This window comes from Lipotes vexillifer, unplaced genomic scaffold, assembly GCF_000442215.2.
Source record: "Lipotes vexillifer unplaced genomic scaffold, Lipotes_vexillifer_v1.1 scaffold438, whole genome shotgun sequence".
NCBI classification, from domain to species: domain Eukaryota; kingdom Metazoa; phylum Chordata; class Mammalia; order Artiodactyla; family Lipotidae; genus Lipotes; species Lipotes vexillifer.
Window position 1 is genome coordinate 128,103 of NW_006784126.1, and position 23,579 is coordinate 151,681.

Consider the following 23,579-nt stretch of genomic DNA (forward strand, 5'->3'; position numbering starts at 1 on the left):
CCTCTCACCGTTGTGGCCTCTCCCGCTGCGGAGCACAGGCTCCGGACGCGCAGGCTCAGCGGCCATGGCTCACGGACCCAGCCACTCCACGGCATGTGGGATCCTCCTGGACCGGGGCATGAACCCGCGTCCCCTGCATCGGCAGGTGGACTCTCAACCACTGCGCCACCAGGGAAGCCCTCCATCTTTTTAATGCTGAAAATTATATACTGAATTTTAAAGTTTGATGTTATAGCAATTTGTTCTTAGATATTTTTGAAAAAAGATTATTAATAAATAATGCAATAAATTACTAAGTCTGATAGTTAATTATACTGGAGAATTAATCCGTATTTATAAAGACAGAAATCTACTAGGTGCAGTCCATACTCACTTTATTTGAGTCCCTAGAATGAAAAAAGCACTGTTACCAGAAACACAACCCCTTCAAGTCAGTAAAGACAGTTTTGGGTATTTCACAGGTAAACTTGGGGACTGTTATTTTAGTGCCAGACCCAAGTTTTGGAAAATAATATAATATCACACTTAAGAAGTGAGCATCTATGAAGTAATGCATAAGAAAAATACTTTGTGTTTATGGTGACACATTCCATTCACATTATCAACAACGTGTCTTTTTTTTTTTAATATAAATTTATTTATTTATTTATTTTTGGCTGCATTGGGTTCGTTGCTGCACGCGGCTTTCTCTAGTTGCAGAGAGCGGGGGCTACTCTTCGTTGCAGTGCGCGGGCTTCTCACTGCGGTGGCTTCTCTTGTTGTGGAGCTCAGGCTCTAGCCGTGTGGGCTTCAGTAGTTGTGGCACATGGGCTCAGTAGTTGTGGCTTATGGGCTCTAGAGCACAGGCTCAGTAGTTGTGGCACACAGGCTTAGTTGCTGTGGGATCTTCCTGGAGCAAGGCTTGAACCCGTGTCCCCTGCACTGGCAGGCACTGAACAACCAGGGAAGCCCAACAACGTGTCTCTTTAAGTCATTTTTCTGTTCTTTTAAGAAGTGTGTCCAAACAATGAAAAAAAAAATTGTAACCAATCTCTCATAAACCCAAGTTGCTCGTGTCTAACTTATAAAAAAAATCCTTAGAAATATACTTTCTGGGTTTTCTATCACATTTTTGTTCCTATTGCCCTTCTTCTGCCTTCTTAACAGTTTTTTGTATTGGCTGTTTGCTGTCCAGTTGCTCAGCCTTTTAGGGAAGGAGGGTTCCACCCTGTCTCCCCCGTTGTAAAATCAGAAGAGGACATTTCTGACTTTTGTATCTTTCTACTGTCTTTAAATGGCTGATTTTTAGCTTGAGTTATGTCATTAAAATTATTCAAACATATACAGATGTATAAATAGATCTCATGGGCTTAATTAAGGATTAGTTAAGGAAATTAAGGAAAATGAGAACAACTCAGATAACCAAGAAAGGCATTTATATCATGTTGGTAACAGTAACAATAGCAGAGTTATGAGGTAGCTTACTACTTTAGAAGCCTTTTAAAATGTGTCATACCATGTAATTCTTTAATTAGAAATTTATATCTCTTTGAGATGGATAGAATAGATATTATTGTCAGTGTTTTTTACACCAGTGCACTTCAGTCTGCGGGCAGTGAGCATCACCTGGGATTTTTGTTAGAAATGCACATTCTCAGGCCTCATCCCAGACTTTTTGAATCAGAAATTCTAGGGCTAGCGTCCAAGAACCTCTTATAACAAGTTCTCCGGACTTCTGTTGTGGCGCAGTGGTTAAGAATCCGCCTGCCAATGCAGGGGACACAGGTTTGAGCCCTGGTCCGGGAAGATCCCACATGCTTCAGAGCAACTAAGCCCATGCACCACAACTACTGAGCCTGTGCTCTAGAGCCTACGAGCCAGAACTACTGAGCCCACGTGCCACAACTACTGAAGCCCACACACCTAGAGCCTGTGCTCCACAACAAGAGAAGCCACCACAATGAGAAGCCCACGCACCTCAAGGAAGAGTAGCCTCCGCTCGCAGCAACTAGAGAAAGCTCGTGCACAGCAATGAAGACCCAATGCAGCCAAAACTAAATTTATTTTTAAAAAACCCCACAAGTTCTCTAGGTAATTTTTTGTGCATACTAACGTTTGCAAAGCACTGATTGACATGTAAAAACGCTATGATTCATAGAAGGATAATTATACTATACTTAATGTCAAATGCTACAAATCAAAAACATCCAGGACTTCTGATCTGTGGTTAGGCTTTTTCCCCTATAGAGAAAATGTAATCCGTTTATAAGAGTAAGACAAAAATTAGGAAGGCTGCTGACTGTTAGTAGTAGCCTCATGGCAGATAGTAAGAGCTGAAGAAATGGTAGAAGGAAAAAGATAGATGTTTATTGAAAAAATGACTTAACCATGTAACTTTAACACAGGATTTCTTTTACAGTTTAATTTACCAGCTGGATATGTGGGACTGGTATTCCTGGGTTTGGCACTATCCTACGCCATTTCTTCACCACTGGTGGGCCTACTCAGTGATAAAATGCCAGTATGTATGCTTTATCGACATTCAAGAGTTACTTTTGTATGTCTAGACTGGTGGCTGTCCAACTGTGCTTCCTGAACTCTAGAGGTCCACTGATTAGAATTAAAATATTCAGTTTTTAAAAAAATTTATCTTTACTGAGGTATAGTTGACAAATAAAATTGTAAGATATTTAAAGTATACATCATGGTGATTTGGTATACATACACCCTGAGAAAGGATTCCCTCCACCTGGTTAATTAACATATCCATCACCACAGTTACCTTTTTTGGGGGGAGGGTGGAGAGCAGTGAGAACATTTAAATTTTAATATATTCAATTTTTTAAGCTGATGGAGAGGTTCCAGTGTGAGGTCTCAGTATGTGCCAACCTGCCATCACCCTGAGCAGGTTCACTTTTTAATTGCTTCATCTGGGAAAAGAGGAGGAGCCTTATGCTAAAACTGTTGAAAAACTCTTGGATTAGACTTTCTAAAGGAAAAAGTTCCCTTGATGCAAAAAAGTGGTTTGACCTTAATAATTAGGGCAGAGCCCCAAAAGTAGTTAGGACTTGACCAAGTTGAGAGGATAGAATTTAGTTTTTCTGTGGGAGTGAAAGGATTGGTCGTGTAAATATGCATCAGTTATCCCATAGCCATCCTGACAGAAAATCCTTCCTAGTCTCCTTTAACTAGGTCTAAACCGTTCAGTCCAGGTGACTAGTATACAGAGCTAGTACTGTTAGCCAGGTCTCAAGCTTCTATGACTTTAGTGCTTATTTTTGTGTTTCCCCTCTTAATTAGATGTGGGTATATATTTATGAAGACTTATTACATGGAGATTACTTGGTAATCCAGGTGGAAAAAAGCAAGTGTCTTAAACAGTGTTTGTAACTTACTTTTAAGGCATAGCCTTATATAACTGAATAGATATCGTACCCCTATAATTTTTAGCCTGTGTTTGAGTAGTTTATAAGGAAACATTTTATCTGGTACTTTTTAATAATGTGAATTTTCTAGATAGTGCATCTACTTGGTCATTCCTTGTGGTGACTGCTTTTTAAATTGTTATATTTGGAACAGTTTATCATGTGCAAAATCTACAATACAATCCCTTTCCAAGGAATACTTGTCCTTTGCTCCACCCCTGTCTTGGGGTATATTGCACTTGCTTTTGTGTTTACCATCTACCTGTTTTCTCTTACATGTAAAATTTTGTTTTTTCCAATGTATTTGGATTTTTTAATATCATGACTTGTGTTCTTCAATGATTTCTTTATTTTCCTGAACTATGGAAGATCTTTACCTCTAAGAGTTTCTGTGGTCTTTCTTTACCAGCATCTAAGGAAATGGCTTCTCGTTTTTGGAAACTTAATCACAGCAGGGTGCTACATGCTCTTAGGACCTGCCCCATTCTTTCACATTAAGAGGTAATTTTTTTTTCTTCTTTTGAATTTGTGGCAAAATAACATTAGGAATTATTTTTTAAATTTATGATATGCTTAGCATCTTTGAATCTTATTTAAATAATTTAAATAATTACCAGATTTAGGACTATATTGAATTGTTTGTTTTACTGACAGTATTACTGGATGCTAGCAGTGGTCTAGGCAAACAGGAATGCATAAAATCTGAATCAAATGATATCAAATGATAAAATGCTTATTCTCCCTTTGTATTTCAATTGTACATTTGTACTTTATTTAATTTTTTAAAAGTTTATTATTTATTTTTGGCTGCGTTGGGTCTTTGTTGCTGCATGCGGGCTTTCTCTAGTTGTGGCGAGCATGGGCTACTTACTCTCTGTTGTGGTGTGTGGGCTTCTTCTTGCAGTGGCTTCTCTTGTTGCGGAGCACAGGCTCTGGACGCGCGGGCTTCAGTAGTTGTGGCACACAGGCTTAGTAGTTGTGGCTCTTGGGCTCTAGAGCTCGGGCTCAGTAGTTGTGGCGCACAGGCTTAATTGCTCCACGTCATGTGGGATCTTCCTGGACCAGGGCTCGAATCCGTGTCCCCTGTGTTGGCAGGCAGATTCTTACCCACTGCTCCACCAGGGAAGTCCTGTACTTTATTTTAAAAGTAGCATTTGTTATCTACCTTTAGCTGATAGTTCTTAGAATACACTTTTGTTTTTTCTATTCCTTCTTGCCCCTTGAGGAGGGAACTAAATCAGTTTTGTTTCTGTATCATCCTTAGCATATAGTAGCTACTTAATAAAGCTTGTTTATTTTTTATTTTTATTTTTTTTAAACAAGATGTTGGGGGTAGGAGTTTATTAATTTATTTATTTATTTTTGCTGTGTTGGGTCTTCATTTCTGTGCGAGGGCTTTCTCTAGTTGTGGCAAGCGGGGGCCACTCTTCATCGCGGTGCGCAGGCCTCTCACTATCGCGGCCTCTCTTGTTGCGGAGCACAGGCTCCAGATGCGCAGGCTCAGTAGTTGTGGCTCACGGGCCCAGTTGCTCCACGGCATGTGGGATCCTCCCAGACCAGGGCTCGAACCCATGTCCCCTGCATTAGCAGGCAGATTCTCAACCACTGCGCCACCAGGGAAGCCCAAGCTTGTTTATTATACTTTATTTGCTAAAATAAATTGAGCTACTTAGGGCTTTTTAGGTACCTCTGGGACAAAACATGGTATGGAAAAAGGAATGATTTCAGTCTTTCAGATTGGGGTTTGTATTTGGGCTTTGCCCCTTCCTTGGTATGTGAACTTGAGCAAATCATTTAACTTCCAAGAGCCTCAGTTTTCTTATCCACCAAGAAAGCCAATAATAGTACTGTTGAAATAATTTTCTAGGCTCAAGACAGAGTGACTCCAGCCCAGGGTGCCATGTCAGCAAACCAAAACTTAGAAAACTTTCATGTCCCTGTAAATGCTCCTCTTGTCCAGAAAAGCAGTCTATCCAGTCACCCAGTCACCCCCAAACGCCAAGCCACCAACTGTGGGCCGCTCACCCCAAACAAGATGGACTGCGTAGCCCCAGACAATCAGATATTACCTGTTTTTCTCTTCCTTGTTTTTTTTTTTTTCGGTACGCGGGCCTCTCACTGTTGTGGACTCTCCTGTTGCAGAGCACAGGCTCTGGATGCGCAGGCCCAGCGGCCATGGCTCACGGGCCCAGCCGCTCCGCAGCATGTGGGATCTTCCTGGACCGGGGCACGAACCCGTGTCCCCTGCATCAGCAGGCGGACTCTCAACCACTGCACCGCCAGGGAAGCCCCTCTTCCTTGTTTTTTTTCCCTTATCCTGTAAGAGCTTCCTGCCTTCTATCCCATTTTTCAGTTCTCCAAAATGAGACCATCCACTTCATGAAGTGTTAAATAAAGTTTGTTTGTATCACCTAGATTGTCTTCCTTAATCATTTTTAACAGACTTACATGGCAGGGTTGCTGCAAGCATTCAGTAGAATAATGGATATGAAGTAACTGACGTAGGGCCCGACATGGAACACATGGCAGGTTCCTGTCACTTCCTTTACCATTTTCCTTCTGTGCCATTTTTCAGTCAGTGGAATTTCAAAGCCAAGTGCTTGAAGGAGCAACATTAACATTGACATTTTAACCAACTTTGAAAGGCTTTTACATGGTGATAAGGCAGGTCGACTCTAGGCATGTGACATGTGTGACCAAAGATATTGGGATAGCAGGAGAAATTGATCGTTTTCCCCCCTCAAAAACGTAAGGGGTTAAAAGGTGCTTTCACTGAACAAAATGGGATCAGATGGGGTTAAGGGACCAGACTAGTCATGTCATCTGTGAAACGCACTTCTCTGAGATCCTGCCCGCCCTCCTTGGCTTGAAGCTTTGTTGTCTCTTTAAATGTTAATTTTCCTCCAAAACTCTCTTGCAGTCAGCTCTGGTTGTTGGTGCTGATATTAGTCATAAATGGTATCTCTGCTGGAATGAGTTTAATTTCAACTTTCCCGGAGATTCTCAGCTGCGCACAGTAAGTTACTTCCATGGCTTGAAGAACTGTATTGTGATTAGCAATAAACATCACAAGCTTTCTTGAATTTCTCAATTTTGTAGGATGTTGGATATTTTTTTACAATACTAAATCTTCATGATTTCATGTCATGCAATATTGTGATATAAATAGTATAAGCAAAAATACAATAATGTAAATGATTATATATAGTAATATTAATACAATGATAGGTAAAATGGGCTGTGGGTAGAGGCTTGGCTTAGTTTACACCTCGGTATAGGTATACTTCTAAAAAGCTGAAGCATATATATGTATAACTGAAGCACTTTGCCGTACAGTAGAAATTAGCACAGCATTGTACATCAACTATACTCCAATAAATTAAAAAAAAAAAAAGCCAAAGCACAGTGGGAAGCCCTCAGCATCATTTCCCTCTCATAGAGGAGGTCCACACAAGGGCACAGAGTGACCAGGTAAATGGATTCTAGTGGCAATTCCAATGTGTGGGGTTTTCCTCCCTCACACCACCAAGCTGGATGTCCTGCAATTCAACTAATTCTGACACTATTTACCGGGAGATAACGTCAGATCCCACAGGTTAAGGGCTCAGTCTCACAAGAGTGCCCTCTGCTTCAGATGCTAATTTCAAATGCAGGTTGTTACCTATGTTTCTGACCGACTGGCTGTAAATCAGAGGTTCCAACGACCCCCTCCGTGGGTTCTCTTCATTTGCTAGAGCAGCTCATAGATCTCAGGAAACCAGTTCACTCACTCGCTGCTGGCTTACCGCAAAGGATATTAAAGGATACAGATCAGCAGCCAGATGACAAGATATATAGGGCGATAAGGTCCCAAGCAGCAGAGCCTCTGTCCTTGTGGAGTTTGGGGCCCAGCACAATGGCACATGGAAGCATTGTGGCTTCCCAAGCTGGAAGCTTTCTGAACTCAGTCCTTTTGGGGTTTTATGGAAGCATCACTACATATGCATGGTTGATTAAATCATTGGCCATTGGCAGTTGATTCAACCTCCACCCCCTCTCTCTATGGGGGAGGGATGTGTGGGGCTGGAAGTTCCAACCCTCTAATCACGTGTTGGTTCTCCAGGCAACGTGGGTGCTAGTCCCAAAGTCATCTCGTTAACATAACAAAAGACTTTTTTTAATGGCTTTCATCACTTAAGAAATTCCACGGGTTTTAGGAGCTGTGTGCCAGAAATGGGGAAGAGGACCAAATGTATCTTTGTCACTTGGCCATCAGTCTTTTGTTTAATAGGCATAAAGATGGAGAACACAAAGTGAACTTGAGCAGGGAGAACACTGATGGCTCTGCTGTTGTCAGTTCAACAAGCCCCAAAGCAATGAGGAGCTGCCTCTGTATTTTCTAAAGGTTGCTCATCGTTCTCTCTACCTGTTCATCTCATTTGAAGAATTTCTTAGTTAATTATATACTTTAATAAGCATTTAATGCAAGTGGGTCACAATTCTTAATATCTCTCCTGTATATGCAGTAGAAGTATTTTTAGAAAACCCTGGAGGAAATATTACTATAGTAATATCTTCAAATGAGATTAGCTTTTTGTTTTAGAAATGGAGTGTTCTTGCTGTTGGGTTTATCCAGATTATCCCTGGTTTATTTCTATACCATACACTATTCTTTTGTTTTATGCAGGTTTCCCTTTTAACCACAGACACACTCTTGTTTCTCTTTGCAGTGAAAATGGGTTTGAAGAAGGGTTCAGTACCTTGGGACTTGTGTCAGGTCTCTTTGGTGCATTGTGGTCAGTTGGGTGAGTGGCTATTGAATTTCATTCACACCTGTAAGTCGGAAAATGCTATCCCCATTTTACAGATGAAGAAATTCAGACGCTGAGAGGTCAGATGAGTTGCCAGAAGGCACATAATTCACTTAGGGCAGAGCTACAGTTCTAATCCAGCTGTCTGACTTCAAGATCAATGGTTATCCCACCAGTTTTAAGACATAATCAAAATGGTCTCATATACTTTGTCTTATTTAAGTGATATTTTAAAATTCCTTTAACAGGAGCCTGTCTCAGTTTTGAAAATGTATTCATTTATTCATTCATTTGTGTATTTATTTTTAACTCTCTATACTATACCAGAGGGATAACTGTATGCTGGCCATGTAGCTATCATCAATAAGTATGTACTGAGTTGTTACAAATATCCAGAAGAGTAGAGAGAATAATATAAAGGTTCTTTTGAATGCATATCATCTTTTAAAAATTTTCATATAAGGCACCAACTTTTCAGAAGCAGTTATAATTTTAGGATTGTTTAAAAATTTTAAACATCATCATTATCAGGTAGAATTATTTTCTTACACCTAATGCTCTGTCCAGGAATTGGCTTTTTTCATTAGTGTTTATAGTTTCAATATAATGAATTGAAGCAGTCATGCAGCCTATAAGGAGTAACTTTTTTTTGGCACTATAATCCTCTTTCTTCTTTTCATTGTTAGTGCTTTTGTAGGACCAACGCTGGGAGGATTTCTGTATGAGAAAATTGGTTTTGAATGGGCAGCTGCTCTGCAGGGTCTCTGGGCTCTGACAAGTGTGAGTAATTAGTCTTTTACTTTCATTTTCCTTATGTTTATGGAGAAATGTGACTTGGATAATTGACATTAACCAGTACCTTTCATTGTGTTAAAGGGACTAGTGATGGGCTTGTTTTATCTGCTGGAGCATTCAAGAAGAGGGAGGTATGGTCAACTCTTGAGTTTCTTTTCTCCCTTGAAAAGTTGGCTTGTGGGAGTGGAAAAAAGACACCATTTTACATCCATTCTTCCACTCTGGAGATTTCTGGGCACTCTGAGCCTCATCACTTGATAGACACATTTACGGAAATAGTTGGATAGAGATGTAGGTACTGAGTTTTTTTTTTAAGGTGAGAAATATTGAGGTTGGCCTCTTCTTTCCTTCAACATAGATCTAAACTTCAAAATAGCCTCAGCACAGAGGAGGAACGGGCTGCTCTCTTGCCTGATGAAACGTAGCCTTACCTTAGGAATTCCTACTGATACGGGGCTGGGAGATGGATGCTCCTGGCCTTGAACTTCATCGCTGGAAGGATTTTCCTAATTTTTACACACAAAACTCCATGGACTCCACACCAGCATCCTGAAATTGTTAGCATAGTTTTGGATGATCCTGTGTTGGGCTGCACATACTGTTGTCCTGAAGAGCTGGCCTACTGAACCAGCCGTATTTGAAACCTTAAGTATGCGAAGAGTTGTTGAAAATCAACAAAAGTTTTTGGTTTTGAGTGACCGGATTTGGCCCTGAGGATGTTACTGACTCTAGGTGTCCTGTTTCCTCTGTTTACTTTTTTATTCTGAGGGCACTGATTCTGTGACTGTACCCTTTTTATTAACAGGGAAAGAAATGAATTGATTTGATATGCTTAAAAATAATATTAAGATAATTCAAAATATACAGAATAATTACTGTGAAATCAGTTTTTAAAATATTTGCTTTCTCTGTGTCCTAAGATTTTTTTGTTTTTGTTCAAAAGGCAAAATTCCAGCCTACCATGGAAAAGCTCTATTGCATACCCTGGCCATCAGCTCTTCTAAAACTTTTGTTTGTGTGAAAGATACAAGAATAATATTACTTAACACTTCCAATTTTGTAACATGCTGTGAATTAGGATCTGGATTTATAAATAATGCTTGGTATAATATTATTCATTTCCCTTAATGTCTCTGTTTTAGTTCTGTCACTTTTTTTTAAACCAACATACTCCCAATAGATGTATCCCATTCCCAGAGCAAGTGAGCCCCCAGGAATGCTTGTTCTATGTTAGGGAAGGGGTTCTTCTGACTTCAGGTAAAATCCATGCCGTCGTTTGAAGTGAGTGAATCTCTGCTGTGCAACTCTCATACCTCCTGATCCATTTTCATGCTGTAGTAGCCCCATTTACCCACCCACCCCTTTTTAGTAGAAGAAATGTTTTTTATCTGTTTATTAATTCAAAAATATTTATTGAATGCCTTCTCTGAATTGACATTGCACTTGATCTTACAGATTTATCTGTGATCAAGATAAACAGAGTCTAGTCTTTATGGAACTAATATTCCAGTGGAAGGGACAAGCAAGAAATAAATACCAGAATCTCTAGTTATCTTGCAGAGATGCTATGATGGAAAACAAAAACAAAAACAAAAACCTGGTGATATGAAAGAGTAATTGGCTGGAGCTGATTAGGTGTGAGGATCCTCGTTTAGATAAGGCCTTGAACTGAGCTCTGAAGGATGAGAATGAGGCAGCCATTCTGAGGGGAGAGCCCTCCCTAGCATGTGCAAAATGGCTTGACATGGTCAAAGAGAAGGCCGTGGCCCACATGGCTGGAGTCTAGTAAACAGAGGAATTTGGGTAGGGGAGAGGAGCTGGCTTTTGAATGGAGGATTCTAGAATTTGATTCATATTTCAAGAAGGTCATTGTGTTTGCATGGCCAAGGTGAGTGGGGATGCGGATTTCCAGGGGTGGAGGGAAATCTTTGGAAGCTTTGAGAGAGACATTAATGGTTTGGATCAGGAAGGTGGTGCTGAAGTAGAGAAAAGGATGTGTTTGCAAGTAGAACCAACAGGGTTTGCTGATAATGGACAGAGAAGGGGAGAGAAATTCAGGAAGACTCCTAGGATTTGGCTTGAGGGCATGGGTGGTCAACTGGTGCCTCTTAGTGAAATGGGGAAGAATGGGAGAGAAACAGATCTGGAAGAGGCACATGTCACCCCGCCATTAGGAAAAAGTAAATAAAATCGAAAGGATCACAATACCCAGGTTGGACAAGATGGACAGCAACTGGACCACGGACTGTTTTGGAAGACTGGCATTAGTTCCCCAAACTGAATAGTCACAGTTCCCATTAACCCTTCACTCTCCTTCCCCCCAAGTCCCTTCTGCCTGAGAACTCCAGAGGCTGGTCCCTTGCCTGCCAAGCACAAGTGGCCTGTCACCCGCTTACCGGAGCGGCACCAGGACGAGTGTGACCCCAGCCCCCTGCACTCGTGTGCACTGCGGAAAGGGCCAGGCCTCGATCTCCAGGGTTAAATCGTCCTGGCCCCTCTCCAGGGCTTTCCTTCTTCGGGCGCGCAGGATGCAGGCTAATGCGGGGCCTCCCCTCGTCCGCCCGGTGGCCGAGGATGCCGCCGAATGCCTGTAGTTCCTATTTGTACCACGTGGGGCCGCTATGAAAGCACCGCGGGGATCCAGCAGCTCAAAGCCGGGCCGCGGCGCCCGAGCTTGCACCGCTCCCACCCGGCGTCCCTGCGTCACTCAGGGCTGTCAGCCTATTACCGTTACCAGCGCTGTTGACTGTTGAGACTAGTTCAAGGTCAACGCAAAGATTCCAGGCTTACTGGCTAGAGAACTTTTTGTTCCCCTTCCCAACACGCCGCTGTCAGTACCTACTGTGGATACCAGTGTATTTAAAGCCGCTTTGTACAAAAACGACTTTGCCCCTTCCTCATTTTATGAAGTATTAATATTAATGACAAAAAAGTTAAAAATATGAGAAACAATAGCAGGACTTTGAACCTTTTGAAACCAAAAGGTAGGTCAAAATTATCAACGGAAACCTGTGTATGTGTTTATATTTATATATATTTATATTCATCTAAATGTAACAAAGTGCCCTTTAAAAGCACTTTTTAAAAAATGAGACTGAATGTAGAATATAATAAATTAAAAAGTATCTTTTATGTTAAGGTCACATTGCAACCTATACATATATGACATACAGACTAATCCCAAGGAAAAATAAAAAGGACAAATTTTTTTAAATCACAAATCGTTTTTTCAATTAAACTTTTAAAAAATGTTTGAGGTAATTGTTGATTCCCATGCAGTTGTAAGAACTAATACCCAGAGATCATCTGTACTCTTTACCCAGGTTCCCCCAATGGTAACATCTTGCAACACTTAACAGTACCATATTATAACTAGGATATATTGGTAGAGTCGAGATAAAGAAAGATTCCCAGTCTTCAGTTGCCCATGCTGCTACTTTTCTCTCACCCTCACTCCCTCCTTAATCTCTGGCAATCACTAATCTGTTCTCCATTTCTGTAATTTTGTCATTTCAAGAATCCTGCATAAATGGAATCCTATTGTATGTTATTTTGGGGGATTGCCTTTTTCATTCAGCAGAATGCTCTTGAAATCCATCCACATTGTTGCATGTGTCCATAGTTCATTTCTTACTGAGTAGTATTCCACGGTATGGACATACAGCTTGGTTATTCATCCATTGAAGTGCATCTGGATTGTTTGTGGGTAAAACAAATAAAGGTGCTATGAACATTCATGTACAGGTTTTTGTGTGAAGATGTCTTCATTTCTCTGGGATAAATGCCCAGGAATACAACTGCTGAGTTGTATGGTAATTGCATGATTAGTTTTTGTTCCCCAAATCACCCATATATTTTACATAGGAAATTTGATTTGGACAATAAATATTAAATATCGTACATTAATGCAATATTCTGTTGTTTATTAAGTTATCAAGATTTAAATATGTTAAACATACCTTCTCATATCTAGCTGGCAAAAGAGGTGGGTAATAAATACTGACATAGCCAACTAATTTTCATTAAGTACAATTAATAAGTGAGAAGTAAAACCGATATCTTTTATTTATATACGATCATAGCAAAAGGGAATGATCCAAAGACTATGATAGTTAGCTTTCCTTTGGTCTCACTGTCATATATCCTCAATTTGTGAAATAAACATGCAGGAGAGTAAGAAACAACATACCTAAGACAGAAAAAATAAAATGTCATCCAAAGTATTAACAAATGAAACAAAAGCCTACTTATTCAGTTTTTCATTAGGAACAACTTGCAACTCTTAAAACATTTGCACTAGTTTCTTTCAGAAAATCCGCAGCTCCACTTTGAATCCCAGTTTATTTATAGGTGACAATCTGAGAAAGCATGATGTTCAGTAATAACTTCTGGTTTATAGTTTAGTGCAATTGCATCAGCAGTACTAAAATAAGCCAAATGCATTTCTGGTTGATCATGGTCAACAGTAGCACAAGTACAAAAAGCAGTACATTATTATCATTTTTAAGTTTTTGTCATTTAAGATAAATTTGAATACCAAATCAGTTAAGTCACATTATTATATGTTTCAGAAATGACAGCCGTGAGGGACTTTCCTGGCTGTCCAGTGGTTAAGACTCTGCGCTTCCACTGCAGAGGCACCAGTTTGATTCCTAGTCGGGGAACTAAGATCCCACATGCTGCCCATTGAGGCTAAAAAAAAAAAAAGATGACAGCCATGAAATCAGTTGTTGGATGAATATGAATAGGGTTTTTTTCTTTTGAGAATTAAAACCAGTGTAGGTATATATTTCATTTGAACATATTGACCTGAGACAAATAGACAGCCAGATATTTCTTCAACAAAGATGGGTTTATTTAGAATCAATAGAGAATTGCAATTCAGGGTTTGTACAAGTGCCCACACAGCAAGGGAAGGAGAACACTTCTATAGATGGAAAAAGGAAGTTGGGAGGGCTCTGGTAAACAAACAACCCATGGTGTTTCGTTGGTTGAGTTCTTGCCAGGAAAGAAGATGAATTTTTCTTTTCCCTGTTGGGCTCTGCTATCCTCGCAGGGTGTGAGGGCTTCCTCTCTGGTCTCCCAACTTTATTGAGATTTCTGTTTATTAATTTTTTGCAGACATCACACTAATACTTTTCACTTTCAGAACTTAAGTGAAATGAATGGCTATATTCATTTCCTCTGTTGCTTTCTCTTGCTGTTACTGGTTTGCCTTTGCCTCTTTTATTTACTTATCTGATAAAGATCAGAGTTACCTGGTTGTTGATGTGTCCATTCCTAAGAGCTGGGTCCAACCTCTAGATCTGGAACACGAATAGTGTGAGGAGAAGGGTGTGCATTAAGTGGCACTGCCATCTGGTAGTAAGGAAGCTGCAGGATTTAATTTCATGCATGTCACTGAAACTCTCTGAAAGAACAAATATTCTTGTAAAACAGCATCATTAATTGGAAAAAAAAAACTGCATAATAAAGGAAGATCTGCTCACACTTTTCCATTCCTGTACCTGGTGAATGTGTCTTAATGCAGCTCTCAGGACTTTGGTTAGTTGATTCAAAAGAGCAAGAAGTCCCAAACAGGGCTTCCCTGGTGGCGCAGTGGTTGAGAGTCTGCCTGCCGATGCAGGGGACACGGGTTCGTGCCCCGGTCCGGGAAGATCTCACATGCCGCGGAGCGGCTGGGCCCGTGAGCCACGGCCGCTGAGCCTGTGCGTCCGGAGCCTGTGCTCCGCAACGGGAGAGGCCACACCAGTGAGAGGCCCGCGTACCGCAAAAAAAAAAAAAAAAAAAAGGAGGGCCTGGTTTTTCTCTTTTGTTTACTTATTTTTTGATGTCATCTTTGCTGCTTATGAGGAAACGCCATCAGTGACTGTACATGCTATTTCCAACTCTTTGTTAATGTCATTTCACACCTGGGAGAGGGGCCAGACCAGGAAGTTCTGAGGCCTGAATCAGAGCCAGGAGCCACTCCTTGCCTTTCTGGGGCCTTGGTGCTCTTACGATGCCTTCGCCATGCCGAGGATGTACATCTGCCAGGCCCAGCTGGGCATGGTCCAGGAGTAAGTGCCCAGGTGCTGTGTTCCCCATCCCATCCTCAGCACAGTGCCCCAGACAGACCAGATTTGTCCAGCCGAGCAATAGTAGCTCTGTGGACCTAATGATGAATTATGGAGTCAGGATCATTACATTACTAAATTGTCTCCCCTTTTTGTTAATTATTGTCATCCCATCATAATCTTGCAGAGGACTTTCATATGTCTTTGACTCTCAGAATAACTTTGTGAAGGTGATAGAGCAGGTATGATTACCTGAACTTTTAGGTGAGAAATAGAGTTTCAGAGAAGTGGAGTGCAAAGCAGAAACTATACTTCTGCTCTTCTTACTTATTACAGCCAGAAAACCAGGTCCAGTTGAATACTATTTTAAGAGATGATCAGATTCCCAGTTAGAAACAAATATTTGAACTATGTCTATTTTTTTTATAGTGGCCCTTTGACCATATAATTTTGAATTGATTGGAATTTTCACCCTTGTAATCAAGTCCATTAATCACAAATTGGTAAATTAGTAAATAGGTCTTATTAGCAGTGACCAAGACTTAATCAATGTACCCTGTGGCCAGGTAACATTATTTTATAACAGAGTTAAGTTAATTAAGCCTTACTTAATCAACCACCTTTATGAGCATGAAAATATAAACTCTTAAAGTTCTATGTCCTGAATTTAGTCTTTTACCTCTGAAGATTTAAAACAATATCAACTGCTTCTATGACAAATGTATGTAAAAAATATTCACTTTTTCCCTTATGTCTTATGGATTTTTCCATATTTAAATTATTGTTTCATTTACTAGCTTCTGACTGTTCCATGCCACTGTCTTTGTTACTCAGATTCTCAGTTTTTATGAGACAATTTCGAAACGCTTCAGAGAAAAAAAGGAGCTTAATCACCTTGGCTTCACATCAGAAACCATTTCCCCTTTTGCCCTCCAGCCAAAAGACCCGAATAAACAAGACACTATTTCTCTTGTTTATAGCAACAAAGAGAGAAAAACCTCCAGGAAATTTGGGGACACTGAGATGCGAAAGACACATATGATTGTTTCTGTTCTTACCCTCCAAAAGTAAAGATGTTAGCTTATCTTCACCAGCTTACCTAACTACTTATGAGCAAGAGATAATGAATTATTACTAATTGGTGAGATTAAATCACAAAGAAGTAGATCATGATCCAAATTATATTGATACTTGTAGAAATGAAAGAGCTTACAGTTCTCAATTGCATCAAGTACTCACTCAGTATTTAGATTTAGCTGTGGTCTTCCTAAAGTGGTCATTTTGAATGGAGTTCCTTAAAAGATACAAGTGAGGGACTTCCTTGGTGGCGCAGTGGTTAAGGATCCTCCTGCCAGTGCAGGGAACGCAGGTTTGAACCCTGGTCTGGGAAGATCGCACATGCCGCGGAGCAACTAAGCCCGTGCACCACAACTACTGAGCCTGCGTCCAAGAGCCCGCGAGCCACAACAAGAGAAGCCACCGCAATGAGAAGCCCGCACACCACAACGAAGAGTAGCTCCCCTTCTCCACAACTAGAGAAAGCCAGTGTGCAGCAACGAAGACCCAATGCAGCAAAAAATAAATTAAAAAAAAAAGATGCAAGTGAGTGTCCAGACACTTGGATGCAGACATTAAAGCAGAGTACAGACTCGTGCATGATGTCTTGGGTATCAGGGAAGATTCTGGAATCAGGAGTGAAAAGTCCTATGCCCTGCTCTAAGTCTGCCTCTCTATGCCTCAGGTTCCTGTCCTGTAAAGTGTGGGCATTTGCGTTACGTGCTCTGTAGACCCTAAAGTCACTCATAATCTACTATATAAAAATAGATTTTAAAAATCTCTTCCCCTTCACACTATCCACTAAAAGGCTTGACCATTTTTCTAAAAATTATTTTCAGTTTTCTATTCTATAGAGGTAAGGAGTTATTTCTTTACTAAAAATTTCTATTCAAAGCAGAAAATATGAGCAGACCTCGTTTATAGCCCTTAGATCTCACCTATATCAAGACTTATCTCAGTATGAGAGAAAACATAAAAGAATTTTATTCATTTGTTTCTAATCTTCTATGCCGTCTAAAAGTATTTAAATGAAGAGACTCAGATTAAAAAACAAAATCAAAAACCGAAAAACCCCACTAAACTCTTGTGTGATAGGGTTGGGACTGGGGAGGGGAGAATATGGATGTCCTAGGAGGTTATCAGAGGTCACATAACATACGCGTTTTTTTTTTAAAGTTCATTTATGTGGTTATATGCCTCTAACAAAAATGAAAATTACATCTTATCTGGGTTATAATAGAGATGATCTTTTTGGTTGTTGTTTTTGTTTTTTGTTTTTTGCGGTACGCGGGCCTCTCACTGCTGTGGCCTCTCCCGTCGCGGAGCACAGGCTCTGGACGCGCAGGCTCAGCGGCCATGGCTCACGGGCCCAGCCGCTCCACGGCATGTGGGATTCTGCCAGACCGGGGCACGAACCCGTGTCCCCTGCATCGGCAGGCGGACTCTCAACCACTGCGCCACCAGGGAAGCCCAATAGAGATGATCTTTAAAATCACAAGCCGGAGGGAGATGCTTCCCTTCCCTTCCATCTATCTCCAAAGAAAGGAAGGAAGGGGGGAAGGAGGGAAGAAAGGAAAGAAGGAAGGAAGGAAGGAGAGATGGATGGGGAGGAAAGGAGTGGGGGAGGAAGGAGGCTTAGTCCCCGGATGGCTAGGGCCCCCTTAGCAGAAGTTCTTGATTTCTCCTCTGGCTAAACACCAGGGACCAGCACCCGGAGGATCAGTGCTTTGGGTACTAAGGATGCAGCAGTGAGCAAACCGGACACAAAATCTTGTTTATATGGAGTGCAAGTTCAGAGTCTTTAATAGGTAAGTCAGAGTGTTGACTTGGGTGAATTTTGTTCCCAATATTGCCCTGTATTGCATTTTCCTAGTAGTAAATATTTAAAAATTTTTTCTTCTCTTCTAAAAATAAACATGATGTAGATCTGTCAAAAGAACAGAAAAAAATTATTATCTAGTTTTTGTAATTTAATAAATGAGATTTGTTGTATTATGGTTTTTCACATGAGAGTTAATTTAGTTACTATTTTCTTTCTATTAATAAAAGGGTGCAATTGTACTATATTTGAATTTTATCTTTTTGAAATTTAATCTTACCAATAGTACATGTACAATCTTTGTAATACTTTTTGTTTGTTTGTTTTGTTTTTTGCGGTACGCGGGCCTCTCACTGCTGTGGCCTCTCGCGTTGCGGAGCACAGGCTCCCGACGCACAGGCTCAGCAGCCATGGCTCACGGGCCCAGCCGCTCCGCGGCATGTGGGATCTTCCCGAACCGGGGCACGAACCCGTGGCCCCTGCATCGGCAGGCGGACTCTCAACCACGGCGCCACCAGGGAAGCCCCTTGTAAGACTTTTTGATTGTATTCAGGGAACTGAAATTTTTTTCCTCCAAAATGAGCAGGCATAATATTCATGAGATTGTAAAATAAGAGCTGGCAGTCATGTTACCTAAATGTTCCTTCCTTTATAAATACTACATGAATGTTACTTTCACTTGCAGAACTCACTAGACCTTGACCATGATCATTTCCTCTTTTCAAACCTCCGTGGCAGTTTTTGCCCTAATTATTCTGCATGTCAGTGCTTTGGATACTTTCAAAGCTGCAGTATATGAACATGCTGTCATATTGCCAAATGACACAGAAACACCCGTTTCTCAGGATGATGCCTTGCTCCTCATGAACAGGAATATAGGTATTCTGGAGAGAGCAATTAAGCAGGCTGCTGAACAGGTATTCTTTTATTTCTGCTAATCATAATTTATGAGGGGCATGAGAGCTGGTGAAGATTGGAGTGTTGAATTGTCTACATACATAGAGAAATAATTTTGATTTAACTTGTTTTGAACAGGGTGCTCAGATCATTGTGACTCCAGAAGATGCAATTTATGGATGGAAATTTACCAGGGAAACCATTTTCCCTTATCTGGAGGATATTCCAGATCCTCTGGTGAATTGGATTCCATGTCAAGACCCACACAGGTATTTGAGTTATCCTAGTTGTTTGTACAAAAGTGCTGTGGTTCTCTAAAATGTACATGTTCACTTCAGCAAAATGATAAATTCTGAATGATCATGTATGTGGTGTATGTTATTGTTTTATATTTATATATATATCTTGGCATTCATTAGATTTTTAAAAATTGTACCTAGATGTCATTTAATAATTATTTATAATCTAGTATCTTTATTAAATTTGGAGAAATATAAAAATATTTATTACTGGGATTAGAAACTAAGGGGAACACGATCTCATGAATATTAATTTCTCATGAAAATTAATTTCTGAAGTGGACACGGGGTTGTGTTTGGAAAATATTCCAAGGTCTCTATTGAAGGTACTATATTTCAATTCATAGTCTCTCTGCTCTAGAATCTGTTTCCCAGGCAGAAAGGCCTCACTATCTACTTTCTAGTGAGACTTTATGTTTTGAAACTTTGCATTTTCCTAGGCTCATAAAGCTAATTTTCCTGGGAAAAAGTAACCTAGAAATTTTCTAATGTAAAACATTTTATATATGTGTGTATATTTAATATATAACTCCTACTATCTACTAAGGCTTGAATTATTGAGGCATGGATTGCACACTTCCATACTGGCAGTAAAAAGTCCCTCACTCTTTCACACTCCTTCTTTCTCAACTCTCAAATCCTCTCACCATCTCTTACCCTCTTGCACTTTCTCTCACTCTTGTACCTCAAATTAAGTTTGTTAAACATCCCTTTGCCATGTTCTTGCTGGAGGATTATGGATACCACGCTTTTTGAGGCACTCCTGGTTAGTGTAAATTTTATATAAGGGTTATCAGAAAACGGCTTTTCTCAGCTCTAAAGAGACTAACTGCGCAACGAGGAGAATATCGGGTTACATGACAGTCAACAGCTCCACTTGCCAATCATTCCTGTTCTGAGCTGATGCTTCCTATGATGTTTGTAAGAAACACTTTTGTGGAAGAAGAGAGGCAATAGCTGGGCAGTCTTTCTTTTTTTTTTTTTTTTTATAAATTTATTTATTTATTTTGGGGTGTGTTGGGTCTTCGTTTCTGTGCGAGGGCTTTCTCTAGTTGTGGCAAGCGGGGGCCACTCTTCATCGCGGTGCGTGGGCCTCTCACTGTCTCGGCCTCTCTTGTTGCGGAGCATGGGCTCCAGATGCGCAGGCTCAGTAGTTGTGGCTCACAGGCCTAGTTGCTCCGCGGCAGGTGGGATCTTCCCAGACCAGGGCTCGAACCCATGTCCCCTGCATTGGCAGGCAGATTCTCAACCACTGCGCCACCAGGAAAGCCCTGGACAGTCTTTCTGCCTAGAAGGTTTGAGAAGGGGGACAACCCATTTGTTTTCATCTCACAGTAGGATTGTAAGATGAACTTCCTGTTAAAAACAACATATGTTGCAAATTTATGGACTAGTCAAATATCACAGTAGCTATAGAAACTGGTGACATTTGGGGGAGAGGTCTATTCCATATGGTTATTAAATACCTCTTTCATAGCACTACACTAGAAAAAAGAAATTTTGTCAGAAAATGGGCTTGTGTTGTCACCCAATACAGTTACATTTAATTCATTTAACTATTACTTATTGAGCATCTACTGTGTGCAGATACTATTTTAAGAATAGGAGATATAGCACTTATTAAAACAAAGTCTTTGCCCTCCCTGTGGCTTATGAATATTCTAGTGGGAGAAGATAGATGTAAACAAACTCATTTATTATATAGAATGTCATTTGAAGATAAGAATAAGGATGCTGACTGAAAAAAAAAAAAGCACAACCTAATAGTTGACAATTATGTTTTCTTTGGGGCTTTACCAAGGACTTTAGCCTGGGATACAGCCCCTCAGATACCTCTTTGGACAGTTCCAAAGAGGTAAGGTAGGAGCCAAGATATATAGGAGTTTTTGAAACCCCCCCAAAGAAAAAAACAAACAAGGTAACCCAACATCAAAAGATTACTGCTAATGGGACGTCCCCGGCGGTCCAGTGGTTAGGACTCTGTGCTTCCGCTGAAGGGGCCGCAGATTCAATCCCTGGTCGGGGAACCGAGATCCCATAGGCCACTCGGCATGACCAGAAAACAAAAGAAAACAAACAAACAAACAAAGAGGGACTCCCAAGTGTTTGGCCTGAGCAGTTGGAGGCATGGAATTGCCATTTACAGACATAGGGAGTGTTACTGAACCAAACTTGGGTCCACTTGCCCAGGCACAGCAAAGCCTATCTACTGACACTGGGCTGTGGTGAAGGAAAGCGCAGGGCCAAGCAAGGCATACAGGCAGCTAATGCTCAAAAGACCGAAACTGCCCGATGGATTTTTAAGGAAGGTTTTTAAAGGCAAGGTGAGGGAGAGAGTGGCAGGGTGTGTGATCAGCTCTTGCACAGTTCTCTGATTGGTCGGTGGTGAGGTAACAGGGTGATGTCACCGGGGTTAACATCATCTATCCTCAGGCTCCAGCCAGTCTGGGGGTTATGTGCTCATGGTCATCATGCAATTAGCTTCTTCCATCTGGTGGGGATTTTAGTATCTGCAAAACAATTGAGAAATGTGTGTCAGACTCTGTTATTTATGTTCTTTGGGGAGGAACTAAAGATTCTGTGACTCTGCTGTATAGCTAATCTATTTAAATTGTTACCAGTTCTCCCTGCCCAACTGCTATTTTTTTTCTTACTATGTGTTTACATCCTTCCAATCATTAATTCTTGAGCCAGTTTTTTGTGACTCAGGGGAGGCCTGGGAGACTAAAGCTTTTCCACAAAAAAAGAGGCAGGTAGAGGGCATGGAGGTTGGGGGGAGTCTGTCCTGGGAAGGTCCCATAGGGTCCTCTTGGTTACAGGAGCACTGAAGGAATAGAAAGTCTGGGATGGAACTCAGGAAATCAGTTTTGTGCATCTGAAGTTTGAGCTGTGATTTAATAGATATCCAACTGGAGATGTAACCTTGGCAGTTGCATATTCGAGTCTGGCATGAAAGAGTCTGGCAAGGTCAGGGTTGGAGGGAGAAAGTCAGGGAGAAAAAAAATTAAATCAGATTTACTAACCTGGATAAGAGTAACTATCAATCCATCCCTTTTCATGCATTCATTCACTCATTCACCCATGTAACCAGCAAATGTATAAAGAGCTACAGTAAGGAAGCAGGAGGTGCAGTCATGATAAAGAAGCGTCTGAGGTTTGAATTCAGATTGCCTGTTAAATGCAAGCTCCAAAACACATAATTGTGCTGTAAAAATCAAAGGTGAATCTTACTAGATTTTCATTGGTGAGGTCGGGGATGTGCTTTAGCAGTGGCAGCTCAAATGAGGAACCATCTATAAATATCTCCTAAGTAAATCTAGGTCCACAGTAATCTTCTCACATACAGGCCTTTTTTTAAAATATAAATTTATCTATTTAATTTATTTATTTTTGGCTGTGTTGGGTCTTTGTTGCTGCACGTGGACCTTCTCTGGTTGCGGCAAGCGGGGGCTACTCTTCGTTGCAGTGCGCGGGCTTATCACTGCGGTGGCTTCTCTTGCTGCGGAGCACGGGCTCTAGGTGCACAGGCTTCAGCAGTTGTGCCACACGGGCTTAGCTGCTCCGCGGCATGTGGGATGTTCCCGGACCAGGGCTCGAACCCATGCCCTTACATTGGCAGGCGGATTCCTAACCACTGTGCTACCAGGGAAGCCCAATACAGGCCTTTTTTTCAAATCACATTGCTCTTAATGAAACTAATGTAATAATGTAGTTTATAGGATGGATAAGTTTATCATCATTCTATTCAGACACGTTTATAAATTTCCTCTTATTTGCCTTCTATAAATAAACTCCATGTTCAAACCTATTAAGCTTTAGGAAATAAAACTCAATATCTATCATCTATGCAAGAATAGTAAAGTTGCATTTTTAAATATTGATAGTCATATTTAGTTTTAAAAAGATACCCTGACATGGCTCTCACTCTTTTCCTTTCACATTTAGTGTGACTGTTCTCAAGTAAGGTTAATAACTTATCAATAAGTATATTGCCACCTCCACATTGGTCAGTAATGTCAAAGAGCAAAGAATCTTGGTCCTCAGTGGAAGCAGAAATGTTACCTATTCACAGATGAAACCACAAAAATAAAAAGACACTCTGCATATTCTTTATTTGGGGTAAAAATAGAGACCTTTCAAGCACATTTTAATTTTTGTATTTTTATTTTTATTTAGAGATTACTTTGTTAGTTTTTGTAATCAAACCCATGTAGATAAGACCTTACATATTTAATACAGTATGTTACCCCTGTACAAATGGAAAAAATTTTGTTTTAACGTTTCTAGACCAATATAGCTGTTAAGTTCTGTACAGTGCCAACCCAACACATTACAACTGGGATACTTTTTCCAAAGTTGACAGCACAGCTAAAGTTTCCAAAAATTCCAATTTTGTGTATATACATATATATGTATATATATATATATATATATATATATATATATATATATATATATATATA

The 23,579-nt window shown here is 40.5% G+C and overlaps 2 protein-coding genes across 3 annotated transcripts in view; both read left to right on the forward strand.

Annotated features, from left to right (window-relative positions):
- The window catches only part of SLC18B1 (solute carrier family 18 member B1), a 27,767-nt gene extending 18,176 nt beyond the window's left edge, over window positions 1–9,591 (forward strand). The window contains exons 8-14 of the mRNA XM_007456527.1: window positions 2,399–2,500; window positions 3,814–3,905; window positions 6,325–6,420; window positions 8,114–8,188; window positions 8,881–8,974; window positions 9,071–9,120; window positions 9,348–9,591. Of these exons, the coding sequence (XP_007456589.1) occupies window positions 2,399–2,500; window positions 3,814–3,905; window positions 6,325–6,420; window positions 8,114–8,188; window positions 8,881–8,974; window positions 9,071–9,120; window positions 9,348–9,414 (576 nt within the window). The 3' untranslated portion in view covers window positions 9,415–9,591. The remainder of the gene's footprint in view (window positions 1–2,398; window positions 2,501–3,813; window positions 3,906–6,324; window positions 6,421–8,113; window positions 8,189–8,880; window positions 8,975–9,070; window positions 9,121–9,347) is intronic.
- An 8,944-nt stretch (window positions 9,592–18,535) lies between these two features.
- The window catches only part of VNN2 (vanin 2), a 17,677-nt gene continuing 12,633 nt past the window's right edge, over window positions 18,536–23,579 (forward strand). For both annotated transcript variants that reach the window (XM_007456528.1, XM_007456529.1), the window contains exons 1-2: window positions 18,536–18,837; window positions 18,956–19,086. In XM_007456528.1, the coding sequence (XP_007456590.1) occupies window positions 18,625–18,837; window positions 18,956–19,086 (344 nt within the window). In that variant the 5' untranslated portion in view covers window positions 18,536–18,624. The remainder of the gene's footprint in view (window positions 18,838–18,955; window positions 19,087–23,579) is intronic.